Genomic DNA, 19,247 nt, shown 5'->3' with positions numbered 1-19,247 from the left:
ATACTGCATTGATTCAGAAGATAGCACATTTTGCAATATTTAATGGCCATTATTTTTTTGTCTCCCGCATTTTTTTTTCTTGAAATGCCCCTCCCTACTTTGAGGGGCTACTGGTCAAGGGATCAAGTCGTCCTCCCACCTCCACCAGGAGGGATATCCTGATCCAAGCTGGGTCCATCATATGCATTCTCAGGATTTTTTTGTTGTTGTTATTTACTGGAGCCAGAGGGCAGGAAGGCTGTATATTTGTGGAACTGTTAGTTTCACACTAAAGACCTAATCCTAGAGCCGGTGAGCAGGTCTTTACCACCTCAGCAGGTAGCATCTGGCCATGAATGAAGACAGAGGAGGGAAAAGTTAAGATGTGGCTAAAGATCACGATACTATTTGAGCCCCCAGAGCTAGCTTTAGCTCTGCCACGTGTAGATCCCTAGATTTTTAGTTAAATGAGTCGAAAATATTTTCTTTTCACTTAAGCTACTGTTAATTGGGTTTCTTTCACTTGTGACCAATGAATCCTGACCAATATCCATATAGTTTTTTGTAAATACTTATTTCTAAAAAATTAAAAAGTAGGAATACTAATTCTTATAAATGTATAGCTTGAGATATGTCAAAATATTTAAAAAATCCATCAGAAAACAAAGCTACTGTATTAATTCATCTATATAGTCTATGACAAATATTACATTTCAGAATTCTATGCTAGGTAGATCCTTAGTTATAACTATAGTTATATAAGTATAACTTAGTTACCATGTAACAGAGCATAATTGTTTAAAGTGTGGGTTCTGGAATCTAGTCGTTTGATTTTGAATCCCAGCTCAGCCAATTATAAACTCTGGGCTTCACTTCTTTCAATCTCAGTTCCCTTAGCTACAAAATGAAGATTCCAAGGGAGCCATCCTCACAAGGTTGTTGTGAGGGTTCAGTGTAATAATGCATGTCCAGTGTGTCTGGAACACATGCGAGTGGTCTATAAAATGTTAGCTACTATTCATAACGTAGTTATTTTTGGGGTCCATGAGCAAAATTTATATCATAATGAAAGCTATTAGTGGTAGCTGTACGAATGTCAGTGATGAAAAGGAGAAGGGCTGGACCGCAGTCTGGGAAAGTACCACCATGAGATAATATTCATGATAAAAGCCAACTGATCTGTTTATGTGGCGAGTTGGAATGAGCCCTAACAGCGCGTTGATAGACCTCCGTGCCCTCAGCTAGAATGTTTGTGTATGCACGAAAGGAAAGTGAAGGGAGGGCAAAATTCCCAGATTATTTATTCTGGTCGGTGACTGATATTGTTGAGGAATTTTAAGAGATTGGAGATATGTAATCCAGTGTTATCTGCATAGCATGTTCAAGCCTACGTAGTGAAACACAGTCCGTGTGTCTGAGGATAATTTTACTATTACGTGTGTATTCGTGAGAAACATCTTCTGGCCTCACTCACATATGAAAGAGAAATAGGAACAGATCAACAAGCATTGGGATCTATTCAATATATCTCATGGGATTATCATGCTGTTTTGGGTCAACAAAGTGAGGAAGCAATACATAGAGAAGAGATTAGCATTGGTACAAAGACTGGAAGGAAGACAGGTAGATGAATTTTCTTTGGAAATTTTTATAGGCACTATACAGTAATTCACTAGGCTGCAACCTACCAATATATGCAGCTTGTGGCAGCTGTGTGATTCAGCAGGAGATTATTTATACACTCAAAAGGGAGTTTATTGTTAACACCTAGTCTATGATTTCCTAAGGGACCTGGATCTACAAATCAGTAGAGAAGACTTCCTTAGTAAACTGTAATCCATATTTGTTCATATAATCAGTCTGGAGAGGAGTAAAGGGGAAATTATATATCCTGGTTCATTGCTGTCACTAACCCTGTTCCAAATCTAATATACACAATTTTTCATAGTTCTAAAATTGTGTATTTTTATATTTGCAACATTAAATACACATAAAGAAAGGTATTCTAAGTTAAATGTGGTTTGGGAATTACAAACACATTTAACAAGGGTATAATTTTCAAACTTTAATCCATGAAGAACTTCTGCACTAGAGACCAGTTTTGGACAAGATCCAGTCTCGATAGTATGTTACTCGAGTGTAGACACCAGGCTTGTTTGGGAGAGCACATTCATCTCCCCAGCTTACAATGCCAGCAAGGAACCAAGTGCCTTTATAATCTGCACCAACCAGAGGTCCGCCGGAGTCACCCTACAGAGAAAAAGGGTACATACAATTACTATACTTTAAAGATGAATACTGCTTATTTTTCTCTTCTGTAATAAAGACAAGGAGATGCAGAAAAGGAAAAAAACCCTAGATATTTCAGTAATGAATGGAGTCATACAGTATTTGTTCTTTTGCGGCTGACTTATTTCACTTAACAGAGTGTCCTTCAAGTTTCGTCCATGTTGAAGCATGTGTCAGCATTTCCTTCCTTCTTAACGCTTAATGATACTCAATTTTATGTATATACATTTTGTTTATCCTCTCATCCATCAATGGACACTTGGGTTGCTTTCATCTTTTGGCTATCGTGAATAATACTCCTATGGGTTAAATGTACAAATATCTATTTGTGGCCCTGCTTTCAATTCTTTTGAGTATATGCCCAGAAATGGAATTGCTGGATCATATCATAATCTATTTTTAATTTTTTGAGGAGCCACCATGCTGTTTTCCATAGAGGCTGCACCATATTAAATTCCACCAACAGTACACAAAGCTTATTTTATAATTTTTAAATATCTAATCTCTTAGTTTCAAATTCATAGAATAAGTGGAGGATAATAGATACTATCTCTCCATTTCTTGCCTTGTCTCTTTTGAATTCCTAGCTCACCTGGATCAGCCTATATCTGTATTTACACTCATTGTCAGATAAATGGAAGTATTTAGTTCTCTCCAAGGCTAATCCCTCCACCTGTTCTCTGGATCAAGGACACTGCTCTATCAATAATCTTCTCTTGTCTGTTTTTCCTAACATGTCTTCATTTCCTGCACTGTCTTTCCCCACCAGGCATATACATATTTCTTTCAGTTTTGCCCTTCCAAAAAAATGACAGCCTTTCTGGATCTTAAGACCCCTTCTATTGCCTTAATTATGTTCCTTTCATAGCTAAGTGGCTTGAAGTAGTAGTTTATATTGAAATTTTCATTTTCTTGTCTTATTTTCAACTTTCTTCTAAATGGTTTTTCTTTCCAGCAACAAACCTTTTAAATTTTACCAATAAATGATTGTTAAAATTGATACACTCTTTCCAGCATCTATCTTACTCTTTGGCATGTGTCACTATTGACTATTCCCTTTTTCTGATCCCTGCAATCCCATGACACCAATTTCTTATTGTTTTTTTGTTTTTCTGATCTTTATTATCTCTTACTGTTGGCCCCTTAAAAGCATTTATACCAGAATTCTATTACTTAGGTGCTTCTTATTTTATATACTTTATCGGAGCAATTGTATCAGTGCTCATGAATTTAGCTACCACCCAGATGATGATAACTTTCAGATATATGTCTACAGCCAGAACTCTTTCCTGAGCCCAAGGTTTTTATTTCTAATGCACACTGTACATATATGCCTGGATATTACACAGGCACTTCAAATTTAGCACACTCCAAACTTCATCCTCCACAAACTTCCTTATCTCCTGTACATCTTCTCTCCAATTGCTCAGGAAGAAATATGGAATTTAGTATGTATTCCTTCTTTTCCCTCTTCCTCACTTCTAAACAGTCCCAAAGTCTTGTCTACCTAATTGTCTTGTCTCTTCATTCCCACCGTATCTTAGTTGAAGCCCTCATTACTTTTTTCAGGCAAAATATTTTAATAGATCTCAATATCTCTAGCTTACATGCTTCCAGTCCATCTTCTACTCTGCATGTATTGGATTTGACAATTAGATCATCGTTAGTAGTCTTGGCTAGAATACCTTCACTGGTCTGGTAGGGAAAAAGTCTGCAAGCAGTGGGTTGGAGAGTGAATAGGTTGAGAATATGGAACAATGATGGTAAACTATTCTGTAGAGATTTGACCAAGAAGGGAAAAAGAAAGACAGAGAAGGATGTATTAAGGGAGAGAACTAATAATATTTGCAGAATATGTGAAAGAGTCCATTGGGGGTGGGACAGTTTGGGAAATATGGAAGAAAGTTTAAATTAATGTAAAGTTAAATACTTGTGTAGATAGAGAGGGGATGAAGAATACAAACAAAAGATTAGATTTGAAGAGTAGAAGAAATTTGTTTGTCCTGAGCCTGGAAGATGAGGGTAAGTACAAATATAAATTTATCATGTAGAAAAGAAAGTGAAGGACTTCTCATGATTTCTTTCATTCTTTTTTCTAGCTGGTATGAGGAAATGTCATATGTTAAGGAATATAAGGGCATATATGGACACATTCAAACAATGCAATAAAGGGCTGACATAGACTACAAAGGATGCATTAAATAATTCTATAGTGTGTTAAGGACCCGGCTGTGATTACATGACACCAGCTTACGAGGCTGCAAGATTTACTCTAGTTGTACTCAGGAGCTTCATGTAGGAGCCAATAAAATAGTCTTATTGCTCTATGGTTGGAGATTATTAGCATGGGTGTGGGGAAGTAGATGGTGACGTCACCGAGGGTGCTGTTGGTGGAGTGGTTGAAATAATAAAACCTCTAGGCTGCATAAGGTTAGAAGAGAGTCATAGTACTGACGGGTGATTGGACTGAGAGAAAATCGAGAGAAACTGGGATTTAAACTTGTGATAACTTTGAAGAATAGGGTTAGTGGGGCAGTTGGCAAGATGGGAATCTGCAATTAGAGATGATAATTACGTATTGCAAGTACTTATTTGTATATCTTCTTGTTCCTAGAGTGCAGGAATAATGCTTTCTTCACTTTTAACTCCTCTGCACCTAGCGCAGGCTCTTGCACATAGTAATCCATAAAAACGAATGAATAAAATGAAGGGTCTTTCTGGATTTACCACTGATTCTGCCTGCCTAGATAACTGCAGCAGTACTTTTGTTAACTCGGAGACTATTGCTTATAAATAGCATCAGAGGTGTTTGAAGCATATTAAGCATAAGGAAAGGCAGCTTAGTGAGCCTTCGGAGTACAGGCTGTGTAGCCTAATGTCCTCTGTTCAAGTCCAAGTTCTACCACTTAATACCTGTGTGAGTTTAAACAATTTACTTGATCTCTTTCTCTCAGTCTCTTCCTCTGAGAAATAGAGCTTATAATAGTACAAACGGACACCACAGGATTATAATAACTTGAATAAATTAATATTTGTAAAGAGCTTCAAACAGTGCCTACCACATGGAGATGCTATATAAATATTGTGAAATAAACAAAATATTTAGGGTATTGGAACCACCCTAAATTAAGAAAGTTCCAGGGTCATTAGGTTTGGTGTTGGATCCGGTTGAGTGCTTCTCAGTGAAAGAGGGCCAATCTGACTAAAGTTGCCAATGTTCCATTCATCTCTTTATTGTTATTCCAGATTTAGTCTCTTCCCCACTCCTACTGACAGCTTCTTATAACAGTAAGAGTAGTTTAGCACTTTGGTATTTTAATTTAATAAGTATCTTGTTAAATATTAAAAATTTCTTCTTTTGAAAAAATTGAACAAGTAAATTGGAATTACAAACCACAAGAAAAAAGTCTTGAAAATGGAGTAGACAGATTTACCTGGCAGGCATCCACACTTCCCTCCAGGAACCCGGCACACAGCATTCCAGGTGTGATCACACCACCATATACCTCTTCACTGTTGCAGGTTTTATTGTCTATAATCTTCACTAACCCTTTTTGGAGTATATTGGGACTTGTTCCTAAAGGAAGAAAATTATATAATTTTTGCTAAGTTAATATTTATATCTCTGGCTAGGTTTATTAGTACCTGACACGATGTACAATTTCCAAATCAATGTAAAACATACATTTTAATTAGGCTTTTGTCTCCTTTCTTAGTAACAAAGTAGATTACATGTATGCCTTAGAAAACAAAATGAAAAATTCATATTTCAGAAACATACATTTTATAATCATTTTAAGATTTTCTGTTACTGTAATTCTGAATCTTAGAATTAATTGTAGATTAATTTTTTTCTACTTTCAGATGCATTTGTGAACATAAATAGCCACTAAATCTTTACATTATTAAGGTCATAGGGATGAATTGCCTTGTCACATAGGGCTACTCATTTCTCCCCATCAAAAATGCTCAATCCTCTGCAGTATTGTTTGTTTGCTCTGGTACTTACCTGCATAAAACAAATATTTATTATATTTTGTGGTTATCATCTTTTTTTTTGCTAAAAATGTAAGCTTTATGAGGGCAGGAATATTTAACTATTTTATTCATTAATATATCCAAACATTCAGACCTGTATTTGGAATAAAAGTGGTAATCAAGATAAATATTGAATGAATGAATGAATGAATGAATGAATGAATGAATGAAGAAAATGGAGGAAAATAAATTACTTCTTCAAATAATGCATTTCTATAAAAACTGCCATTGTTAAGGGAAATTATGGTAAAAGCTCTATGAAAATGTAGTTTCTGCATGAATGTGGTTGAGGATAATTTTCATTCCATTGCACATTATTCTCTTTAAAAGGATCTAGAGAAAGTATTTCTCAGGTTTAGTTATGATTTGGAGTACTTTTTTTTTTTAACTCCTAAAACTGAAACTTAGAAACCATGTAATGGAGGAAGTTTAGGAACTCACCATCCGACTTTAATGTTCCCCATCCAGTGACCACCACATCTGAATTGGGTGGGAATGTGTAAGTAGCTTCTGGAAGACATGCTCTTCGGATGTTACTTGTGTATAATACTGGCGAGGACAGGTGCACAACAGCAATGTCATTATCGTGTGCAGGGTAATGGTAGTTTTCATGAATTATAATATCCTTGATACTTCGCTGTATTTGTGGGTCACTTAAAAGAAGCCCAAAACTAACGTTCCATTGTTTGGGATCTCTGGCCCTAAAGAAAATAGATTTATTTATTAGAAGTCCTGTATTTCAGAGTTGTAGGAATTAATATCTTATATGTTTAAAAACAACTAGCTATGTATTGAATACCCAGAGTGCATTTAACATACAAAAGTAAAGCTATAGGTACAAGAAAAAATAAAAACAATAACACAAGTAGACTTTGAATAATTCAATATGCTGTATTTTATTTTTTTATCTTTAGTTTTTCAATAAGCTATATTTTAAAAGATAAGCTGTGGGAACTCATTTTATCTGTCCAGAAAGACTCAAGAGTACTTAGATAAATATGATAAAGACAAGATAGTAAGATTAAATAAAAAGTGGGCAAGATTATGGGACAAAGTAAATTTATGGAAATTAAGGAAATCCTAAGGAAATTAAGGAAAGCCTAAATCATCTTTTATAATCATTAAAAACTATAAACAGGAAGATATTTCTGACTTTTACTATTATTTGTTAATCAAGGGTTTGCATTCTAAGCACTGAAAAATAGTGCCCTTAGAACACTTCAAAGTCTCAGGTTTAAGAGGGATTTTTATTTAAAAATAAAATAAGTGCTACATAAACCCAATAGAAATTAGTAAAATGAAACCTCAAACAAAAGGTAAAAACAAAGCAAACTCTTGGTGCAATGATATATCCTTTGAAGAAATAATAATTTCACATAGGGGTATGATATATATGGGAGGATGCAGGATGAGTTCAAATACTTATGATTAAATAAATAAGACCAGATGAAATAATGATGAAAAAGGAAGAGAAGACCAGCTCTCAGTTTGGGATTTATAGTTTCTTTATAAAATTGAATTCAGTCTAGCTTAGTGATTCTCAACTGTGGGCTGTTTTGTCCTCTAGGAGACATTTGGTGTTAACTGGAGTCATTTTTGGTTGTCAGTTCCGGGAGGATCCTACTGGCATTTGGTGGGTAGGGCCCAGGGAAGCTGCTAAGTATCTTATAATGCACGGGACAGACACCCCAAAACTAAGAATCATTTGGACCAAATATAATAGTGCCATTGTTGACAGATCCTATTCTAGCCTGACTATATCTTCTTTTTTTAAAAACTGATTCATTGAGTAATTTTGAGAGTATACTTCACAATATTGAACATTTGGAGGCATAGTTGTATGGCCGTATTCTTGAAAGATATGTATCAGACTTTTGGTGCATGAGTGGCTTTGAGGCTTTTTGTGGTCCAGAGCTTACTTTATGAAGCAGTGAGCAGCAGTGACAAGCCAGGTGTTACTAATCAGAGTGGCTCCACATCGGTGGACGCTGTTCTGTTGAAGGCTAGCTTGCCAAGGCCATTCCCCTTCCTGGGCATCCGTGCCCCCTGCTATCTTGTTGCCAGAAGGAGTTATTGTTCGTTGTCCACAACCTGCTCAAAATAGAGTTCATTAGCATATAATGATATTGATATTGCTTATGTATACATTGCTATAGTAAACAAACTCTCATAATAAGATTAACTGAGGGAAAGCCCACAGTCTTCGAGAAGTTAGGACTAACTGTGGACATGAGATTTCCTGAAAATTTATTCAAAATAGATTGACATCTTCCTCCCCTATCCTCATCAGTCATATGTACTCTCTAAGTATCTATGGCCTTGCTCTGATCTGTTATAAGAAGCAAGTGAAATGAAATGTTTGAATTTGGAAGATGATAATTGGTAACCAGTTGCTAAGTTGTTTATGGAAATGTGTCCCTTTTAATTGTGTGAGCAGTTGTTTAAAGCAGTGATTGCTCTGAAACATTCATAAGAAAGAGTGAATGGCTGTGAATGTCAATGGGATATTGACAAGAGACAGAGTAGACAGAAATGTGTTCACATTCGAGTTACAACCCACAATATCTGGCTAAAAGGAATAACACATGAAGAGAGCCAACCCTTTCCCAAAGTGATATGCTTCCCTGCATCAGGACTGTGCTGTCGTGTCAATTTAGATTCAGAGAAACTGCTAGACTGCAAATCTGCAGTAATAGCACAACTTCACTATAATTCTATCTCTCTCTGATTCTCTTGACTATGTCATCTAACTCTAATTAAAGCACTGAGCTTGTTCCTTTACAGTTTATGGTATTTTTTACTAGAGACTGTCAGCCTCATTAATTAAATTTTTCGAGGACAGGAACCATATCTTTTTAAAAAAAAGTATTTTTAGAACCTATCATGGAGAACCTATCACCTAAAAGGAGCTCAATAAATGTTTATAGAAATGAAGTCTATGTCATATGACCCACAGACATCTTGAAATAAAAATATTTGACTTTAAGACCCCTTTCTAGAATGGGTGTGTTCCTAACATTTAGAGAATGAGAAAAACTTGCCATAATCAATGCAGTGGACATCGATGAAAGCAGGGGTTCTCAATCAGGGACAATTTTGCACTCTACCCCTAACCCCAGGAGACATTTGGCACTATCTGGAAATATTTTTGGTTGTCATAATCTGTGTGGGGGGGTGCACTACTGGTAAGTAGAGGCCAAGGATGCTGCTAAAAATCCTATAATGTATAGGACTGTTCCTGAACCAAAGTATTGTCTGGCTTAAAATGTTGATAGTGTTAAGGTTAAGAAACTCTGAGTTAGAGCAAGGTATTTGTATCAAGAATGAGAACATTTAAATTAATTGGAAAGATTAGATGGTCAATTGCTTCACAGGGATGTGACAAGATAACGTCTTGAGATAGTCATTCCCGAAGGTAGAAAGGCATCAGAAGCATAGGGGAGGGACATGTAGACTTTTAAAAAGGTCTTTGCTAGCCCTCTGAAGTCCTTAAATTTGTATATTGCTTCTGATTCTAGATTGTTCTTTTTGATGCAATCCAAACCTCAGATAGTTAAGGCATCCTTTTCATAAAAACCACTTAGCTAAAGCAGAGCCTAGGTGGTTGTTATTTTTGAATGAGAGAGTCTCACTTTTGACTCACTGAATGTAACTCCCTTGTCTTTTCCTCTTTCTTTCCACTCCCTTATCATGGAATTTACAGAGGATAAAACAAATAACTCAGAACCCAAAGGTATAATGGTTCCTCCCTATCCTCCCTTCTTTGGACAACTCCTAAAGGAAGTTGGCTTTTACTCAACTTCCTTCAGAGAAATAGAAAAACAAAGATGCTTCTCTGTGGGTTAGGAGAACATTGCCCGGGTGACTCTACTTTCCTGTTTGTGCATTTGTTGAGAATTGTAATCTAATTTATATTCATGCATCAGTTTCCATTGAGAGCTCTCATTTACTCATCGTTGCTGTGTCTGTTAAGCTTCCGATTCCCACCTCTGCAGTATTACCTTGTTATTACCTCTGCTGAAATTTTACTTGGCACCTTGTAACTTTTGTTATATCAGAAATGATCATATGGTATATTTCAAAAATTTAAGGAATATAATGAAGACTTGATGGCTGATACTTTCAGAAACATCAAAGAATCTACCAGGCTCTTACAGCTTCCCTACTTTTGTACCTTCCATCCCATCATTTATTACTGTAATATACTTTACCATGTACCAATCTCTATTCTTTCTTCAATCCTGTTTGATTTTTCTTGCCTACCTTTCCTCTCTCGCTTTTTATTTTAAGTACAGTTAAAACCTCAGATAGGCCAAGTCAAGTTCAGTATACTGATCTGGATGGTTGCTTAGTGTTCTAGCTAGGGGATGTACAAATTGGCTGATCTCTTTCTTACTGCTATTTTTATTCCTATCTTGATTACCTCTTTTCTGCCAATCTGACACATTTTTAATTGTGGATTTTGATTGTATCATTACTAAAATTTCTAATTGGATTGATTAACTTTAAAATGTCTTATTAAGTGGCTTGAGGATTGTTCTGTCAAAATACATCAGAGAGAAAAATAATCTACTACAGCTTTGTGTTTGACTTTTGCCCAGGTTGCTCAAGTCTGCTGTGACTGAAAGGTAGTAAGAGCTGTCGGGGTTGGTGTCACCGGGCCCTAGAGGGCGATTTCCAGCTGCCCTAATTAGTCTCAGCACCCAGGTAAGAGCAGTGCTCTTCTGACAGCCTGCGGCAGGCTCTAGCAACCCTGGGGGATCATATTTCCCAGAGTGGTTGGTGGGAGAGTGGAAGCAGAATGCCTTCGCCAGCAAGGAAGCTGCTTGCATTTAAGTCTCAGCACATGAAACTTGGCTTGCATGATCAGAATTCCACAGTAAGTTCCCAGGCCTACAGTTTTTATAGATAGAATAAAAAATACAACCGACATCTACTGAGTGCTTTTTATAAAGTGTGTACTTTTGTGAGTACCTTATTTGTGCTATCTTCTTTTGTCATTGCAACAGCTTGGAACTGAAGTTTTGAGAAACTAACCAACCATCCAGTTAGTATGTGTTGAATCTGGGGCTCAAAACTGACATGTAGCTGGTTTTAGATCCTAACTTCTTAATTATCAGTGCTTGTCCCTAGATCCCCTCTGCCATTACGGCATGTAATAATGTGTTTCTCATTTAAAATCAATGTATAGCAGTCAATTTAATCAATGATATCAGTCAATTTAAGACCAACCACAGTCATTTTTTCCCAAGTTTCTGAAAGCAGGCTTCCCATTATAGCTTTATGGACACTGTATTGATTGTCAAGTGGAGGTCTTTTTTGCCATTCAGGGAATTAAATTTCACTAGAAAACAACTCTTTGTTAATGAACTTACAAGCATTGAGAAGATTTTCTGCTGTCGGCATTGCAATATCTAAAAGTCAAAGAAAAAGAAAAAGGAAATATTTACACTTATGAACATATTTTTAAAAATTAATACTAATTATTTTGAGGAACACATTATTTTGTAAATATAATATTCAATTTGACTCTATAACTTCTATGTTCAGAGATTAGCACAGAGAGAAATAAAATCTTAGTATTCATTCTTCTGTTTCTAAAAAGACTCTCAAGTTCCCCATTATAATTTGAAAAAGAGGTCCAGGTCCTGGAAAATACTAAAATATATGAAAAATAGTGATCTTTCACTGTATTTTCTATCTAAATCACCAGATGACTGAATGTATCTGACCTCATTCATCTACCACTTTAAATACTCTTGGCCCAAATCTAATTCCAAACACAATGTGGTGACAATTCCACACACATTTGGATCCACTTTACTCAGAAGTAATTTGACACATGCCCTTCTCAGATTAGCACCTTAGGTTTCTCACTTTCTGCCAGAAGGAACCCACTGGATATTTCCAGATAGGCAATAGGAAATGTGGAAGTTAACTCTGTTGGAGCTGATGTAAGATGGGAATCAATGGACAAATGCTTCCCCCTTTAGACATAGGGGAGCACAGTTCTGATATATAACTCAGAAGATCCCATGGGATGGAACTAGAGTTGCTCCCGATGCTGAAAACTCTCCCTCCCCATTTCATTCATTTTGCTCTTTACTCTTTCTCAAATCAACTACTACATGCAAGTCTCTGTCTCAAGCTCTGCTTTTTGAGAAACCAGGCTAAGACACTAAAATAACCATATACCATAACAAATAATGCTAATAACTAGGAGAGACTATGTACATTATTATATTTAGTGCATTTTTTAGTGTTGAGTGCATTTTGCTATAGTTTGATCCTTTTAAAATTAATATCCTTGGTGTGGTTTCAATTATTCAGAATACTCAATTAAGCATGCCATTTCATTTCCCATTTGCTTTGGATAAAAAAAAATTTACTTAAGTAATAAGGCAGACTTTAATATCATCTGCTCATTCCTAGACATCTAGGGAGTATTTTAGGATGAGATTTACAATAGACAATTTTGCTCTTGGCCCCAAATCCCTGCAGAACCTGTAAACCACGATGAAAGTGTATGAGAGGGTGAACAAGTGAATCACAATTATGTCCCAAATTTCAGATGTAGAGAAATATAAATATATTAACCATTTCACTTAAGAGTTTCTCTTCAAAAATGAATCACCGCTTGCTTGATAGGTTAAATACTATAAATGCCAACGTAAGTTCATTTTTATTATGCTCTTGCATTTCTATAAATCCAGAAGGGAGTATCCATTTATATATGACAATTATAGTTACACACTCTTTCATTAGGTTGTGCAACAAATCAGAGAGACATAGCATCCTTTACCAGAAAGTCAGCTTGTTTGAACAAAAAGGCAGGAGCAATTTAACCGTCAGATAGACTGAGTGGATATGAACCACACCCACTTAAGCAGAAAGGTGGCCCATTTCTACCTAATCCTTTATAGCTGCCTTCCAGAAGTTAATTTTTATTGGACAGGATATCTTTAGATATCCTGATTTTGAGCTCTATGTGGTTAGTAAAATGTATCAAACCATATTAAGAGTTTGGGAAATAATTTAACTCCTGTAAATTGACTGGAAAAATGTCAAATCCTACACCTTATGAGAACTAATTATTTAGAAAACCCTACTATGTTCACTGAACTTTCTTCTTTCTTTGAGGTTTCTTTATTGATGTATGACTTGCTAAAGGGAAGAAATGTTTTTGACTTATAATTTGCTTTTAATAATTGTATTATCCCAGAGCTTAATAGAGTAACTATCACTTGGGTAGGAGGAAGGACACGTACAATACATGGGGAAGTGATTTAAGCTGTCACTCCTTTGGATTGAGTCACTGCTGTGGTTATTTGTGTTTCTTTCCTTTTAAGTTCCTCCACACTCAAAGGCTAGAACTCCTATGGATTTACGTTTGAATCAGGAGTCAACTCTGTAACCTAAGGTACTTTGTCTACAATGTAGCATATAAAGGAAGTGACAAAAACAATGGCATTGTCCCTGCCAAGAAGGAGATTCCATCAAAGGATAATAAGACAAAGCAGTTTTTTAAAAAACAGCTCAGGAACTGTGCACTGATCTCCTATGGGCCAGGAATCAAAGACAATTGACGTGGACCCTGTCCTCAGTGAACTTGGAGTGTAGTGGAAGAAATGTACAACTAAGTAGGTAATGTAATCTTATATGATTAGTGCTATGGTAGATTTGTGCATAGAAAATTGGATGCAACAAGAAAAGTCACTGAACATAGAGGGACAGCAGGGGAAATAGGAATAGATGATGACAAAAATTCTTTTGGAAAGGAGCCAATGAAATTTACTGGGGGGAAATAGGCATGATTCACTCATTGTTGAACATTAGATTAGAAAAGATGCTTAGATCCTTTCTAAATGGGCTTTTGGATCTGTAATTATTTAATATTTGGTGTCTTTCTGGGGTTAGAAAGTAAGAAATGCAAATTTGGATGTACTGGTAAGAGTTTGATATCCAGTGACTATTTTCTTCCTTAAAAAAATATCTGAAACACATCACATGCCCTCCTTAATGCCCGTCCCCCAGTTACCCCATCCCCCCACCCACCTCCCTTTCTACAACCCTGTTTGTTTCCTGGAGTCAAAAGTCCCCCATGGTTTTTCTCCCTCTCTGATCTCTTCCCATTCAGTTTTCCCTCCCTTTCCCTACGACGTGATGAGCACTGGGTGTTACACACAACTAATGAACCACTGGACACTATATCAAAAGCTAATGATGTACTATATGTTGGCTAATTGAATTTAAATAAAAAAATAAAATATACAATTAAAATTAAAAAAATAAATGAGAGAAATGGAAAAAATCTGAAACATAATAATCATGAAAACTAAGCTGTATGATTCTGAAGTATAAGGAAGACTTTTACAGTAGCAGTAGATACATTTATAATATAAATTTAACATCAATCATGGGCTTTAACTCTACTTTGGTAAATTTATTACTTTACATGAGTCCAAATGGCAAATAAATTGATTAATCCACTTTTCAAGTAGTTTCCCTAAGGTTCAAGCATTAAAAATGTAGAAGAGATTACCAATTCTCTTTTGGAGTATTTTATGGGATATTAAAAATTTTTCATCTGTTAGGTTTGTGAAAAATTTAAAACTATAAATAAATGTACATGGACTTCCTGAGTAGGGTAAGTACTATAAAATTGTTTTATAACACAGGAATGATCATCTTCCACCTTGGAAGTTCATTCATAATATTTTCACCTTCCCCCTTCCTCTCAAAAAGGAGTGTTAATATGAATGGTCTGAATTAAAAGGCAAAGGAACAGAGCATGCAGTTGGATTGTGCCTGAACAAAAGTTGGTTCTTCACACAGTGCAAGTTTTGATTAATCACTTGGCTGCATACATAGCCTCAGTAAATGTTTTTCTTTATGCTTCTAATTAGACTGAAAATTATTTCTGTGGTTAGACATTATATATTCATCATTCCTCAGAGTGATGTAGATTAATTCTTTAGAGCACATATCTTCAATATGTTTGCTATTTTGACTCTGAAGATGAAATTTAAAAATATTTTATTAAGAATTAATTAATTATAATTACATCTTTTAATTATAATTACATCTTTTAATAAAATGCTTTAATTAATAGATTTTTTAAAAGATTTTATTTATTTATTTGACATGGAGACAGCCAGTGAGAGAGAGACAAGCAGGGGGAGTGGGAAAGGAAGAAGCAGGCTCCCAGCAGAGGAGCCTGATGTGGGGCTCGATCCCAGGACTCTGGGATCATGCCCTGAGCTGAAGGCAGACGCCTAACGACTGAGCTACCCAGGTGCCCCTAATTAATAGATTTTTAAATTAATTAAATCTTTAAAATTAATTAAACCTAATAACCAATTGTATATGAGGATGGTAGTTTTTAAGGTAGAATGTGCTCCAATTTTTTTATCTTTATGCAGATTTCAAGAAATATTAAAAATCCAAACTTATTTGTATATTATTCTTTACTTAGCCATCATTGATTTTAAGCCTTGGAAGCAGTATAGAAGACAACTATATGAAGAGAGGACAAAACATGTCTTTTTTTTTTAATGGTTTTTTTAAAAAAAATTTAAAATAATTTTTATTTTGTGCTGATAAAGTTAGTTAGTAAGTTTATTATTTATTTATTTATTTTTAAGATTTTGTTTATTTATTTGATGAGAGAGAGAGCAGAAGCAGGGGGAGAGGGAGAAGCAGGCTCCCCACAGAGCAGGGAGTCCAATGAGTGGCTTGATCCCAGGACCATGGCTTCATGATCTGAAGTGAAGGCAGATGCTTAGGCTACAGAGCCACCCGTTCTGTCAATTCTGAAAATATAATCTCTGTGATATATGTCCACTATTTCTAATATTATTTTCACTATGACAGTTCAGGTTTTCAATTCTTCACACTTGTACCATTTTAATTCTTTTCTAACCAATCTCTCTGCTTAAAGATAATCTCTCTAGCTCATGTTATACAATATTATAAAATAAAACTTTAGAAAGCAAAGCTTTGCTCCTGTGTTTTTCATAATTTAATGGATCTTAATGAAACTTACCAAAGTGTGAACTCTTTAACCTAAAACTCATCACTCTTAATTTTGCTTATGTTATAACTCACTCAGCCTGGGCATAAGAAATGCAACAGCCTCAAAGGCTTAGGTTCTTGGGAAGTGATAGAAAGCCAGGACAAACTTGAAGGGAGACAGGGGCATTAGTCTAGCTATATGTACAGTTGGCTTCTTAGGAGTGTATGGGACAAGTAGGTTTTCTGAAAGCCATAACAAATTTGAGATTATTTTGGCTTGACGGTGAAGGCAGTGTGCCCTGGCAGGTTATATTAGTCAGAGTTCTCTAGAGAAACAGAAGTATTCATTCATTCATTCATTCATATAATGAGGAATTGGCTCACAGGCAATTATGGAGGCTGAGAAGTCCCATGATCTGCCATCTGCAAGCTGGAGACCTAGAAAAGCCAGTGGTGTAATCCTAGTTCAAATCCAAAGGCCTGAGAAATAGACTGCCAATGGTGTAAATTCCCTTCGAGCAAAAGGCAGGAGAAGACCAATGTTCTAGCTCAAAATCAGGCAGAGAGAATTTACCCTTTCTGTATCTTTTTATCCTATCCAGGCCTTTAACGAGTTAGATTATTCCCACCCACACTGGGGAAGGCTATCAGATTTATTCAGTCCACCAATTCCAATGCTAATATCTTCTGGAAACATCCTCACAGATATACCCAGAAATAATGTTTCACCAGGTATCTATGCATCCTGTGGTTCAGTAAAGTTGTTACATAAAATTAATCATCACGCAGATCTATCCTAACCTCAGATGCGTGATGTTGGCTCTCAGGACAGTAGTGTCTGTGTTCCAGGTGTGTCTAATACACAGTTGTATAATTCAATAATGTGTATTTCAAACTCTAAGCTCAAGGTTGCATTTTAAAAATCCTTAAATATTATTTTAAGTAAATATCTAGCTTTATTGGAAGACATTTTGAAATGCCAACAGGAACAATGCTCCACATCTTTCAGGAGACTTGACAACATTTTCTCTGGAATTAAGTCAAGAATCAGGAAATGATGGTGTCTGAGGAGCCAAAAGTTATATAAAAAAATTACTTACTAGAGATTATTTATTTAAATAAGGATGCCCCAAACACCCTCATTCAAAGCCTATTTGCTTTTCTAATTTTTATGTATAAATTACTGTGAAATATTTAAAATAAATTTGGAGAAGATAGAACAAAGAACACAGAGAAAACAGAAGTGACAGCAAGAACTCTGCCTGACATCAAAGTATGAGAGAGAGATAAAATGTAAAGAACAAATATGAGAGCTGAAAACCTTAAATATTGGATCATTTATTGAAGGCACCAATAACCCTACATTTCCCTAAATGCCCTGAAGGAACTACAGTACCTACTCTATATTAATCAGTGTCCACGGTAATGTCAGAGAAGTAGGTGTTAAGTTTGAGATAGATTTTTGAAAAAAATAATTTTAAAGAGACTTTCTGTATTTTATTTAAAAAATAAAATAGAAACTCTTTGGAAAATTTTCCCTATTTAGAGGACTTACTTCCAAGGAATTTTGAATGGTCAAGGTCTTACACTAAGACTATTTTAAGAAAACTTTTGCTGATCAAACAGGTTGATAGAGCTTAAGATTTGCTCTTAGTTAAGAAAGGACATTCTGTGGAATACAATGCTTTTAAAAAATGTTCTCCAGGATTAAAGAATCATTAAAGAATGGTTGGTTAGTTCAGTTCCTTAAAGCATGATAGAAATGAAGCCATGCATTATCTCAGGATCAAGCCACATGAAAGAAATGTGTTCTACTAACATCATCATCCATATCTCAGTCTTGGCCAGCTGCTCCCAAATGAGTGGTAAGCCAGAGCTTCGTTCTTGCTCTTGTAAAACCCTTAATAATGGCTCAGGACTGTCATCCTTGTATATAAAGTTCTACGTTATTATTCTTTCTGTTACTTCCACATAATTTGAGTTTTTACTTTAACCACATATGATTTAGCATAAGTATTTAAAGTATGTCTCACAGCTATTCAATAGATAAAGTGTACCAGTGTGTACAAGGCATCTTTGTGTAGGAAATTATTATTATTTTTAAATATGCTCATTAAAGTTATGAGCATTCAACTTCATAAGGCATTTCATTTAAAACCCTTACTTAGCTTATGAAGCATTTTTTCATTTTTACAAGGAATGACTTGAATTTTTGATTTCAGAACTTTTAGGAGAGCCACCACGTGCTCATCCTTGTAGTTGTGTAGTTGGTGCATCTAGTGTAGTGTTACATTTTTGTCTTAGCTCTTGGTGTGATAGTTTATGGCAGTGAGGGTCAAGTGCATCATGCTATGAGGTCAACTTGTTTGGTGAGCTATCATTTGCATTGTTTTACTTGTTCTTTTTTTGTGCATTAAAATTTAAATTATGTAAACAAGTATTATATGTATGTTCTGTTTTGGTTGTTACACTATAAAATAACAAGATCATGTAAGTAATCATATTATAAAATAAGTAACAAAGGAAAATTATGTTAACCAATTTTAATTCTTGAGGTTATCATTTCTATTTTTTTTAAAGATTTTATTTATTTATTTGAGAGAGAGAGCGCACAAGCGGGGGGTGGGGGGCTGTGGGGGAGGGGCAGAGGGAGAAGCAGACTCCTGCTGAATGGGGAGCCCAACGCGGGGCTCCATCCCAGGACCCAGAGATGGTGACCTGAGCTGAAGGCAGATGCTTAATGGGCTGAGCTACCCAGGTACCCCATCTTTTCTATTTTAAAGGAATGTGATATTGTTTAATCATAAGAGGACATAAATTCAGGGATTTGGAAATGCATAAAAATTTTTCCTATTGAAGTCAATGGTATTAGTTTAAGGAATTTATCTTATGAGAGAGTTTAGAATTGATGGGAAACAATGTGGCTC

At 35.6% G+C, this 19,247-nt stretch overlaps 1 protein-coding gene across 1 annotated transcript in view; it reads right to left on the bottom strand.

The window, feature by feature from the left end:
• Positions 1 to 2,067: 2,067 nt before the first annotated feature.
• Positions 2,068 to 19,247, bottom strand: part of LOC103679176 (transmembrane protease serine 11C-like) — a 50,369-nt gene continuing 33,189 nt past the window's right edge. Inside the window, exons 6-10 of the mRNA XM_008708693.1 lie at positions 11,682 to 11,720; positions 8,226 to 8,397; positions 6,748 to 7,007; positions 5,703 to 5,845; positions 2,068 to 2,229 (exon numbers count right to left, since the gene is read on the bottom strand). Coding sequence (XP_008706915.1) covers positions 2,068 to 2,229; positions 5,703 to 5,845; positions 6,748 to 7,007; positions 8,226 to 8,397; positions 11,682 to 11,720 — 776 coding nt within the window. The remainder of the gene's footprint in view (positions 2,230 to 5,702; positions 5,846 to 6,747; positions 7,008 to 8,225; positions 8,398 to 11,681; positions 11,721 to 19,247) is intronic.

The sequence above is a fragment of the Ursus maritimus genome, unplaced genomic scaffold, assembly GCF_017311325.1.
Source record: "Ursus maritimus isolate PB19 unplaced genomic scaffold, ASM1731132v1 scaffold_8, whole genome shotgun sequence".
Lineage (NCBI taxonomy): Eukaryota > Metazoa > Chordata > Mammalia > Carnivora > Ursidae > Ursus > Ursus maritimus.
The sequence above is the reverse complement of the archived record's forward strand: the minus strand, read 5'-3'. Positions and strand labels throughout refer to the sequence as shown.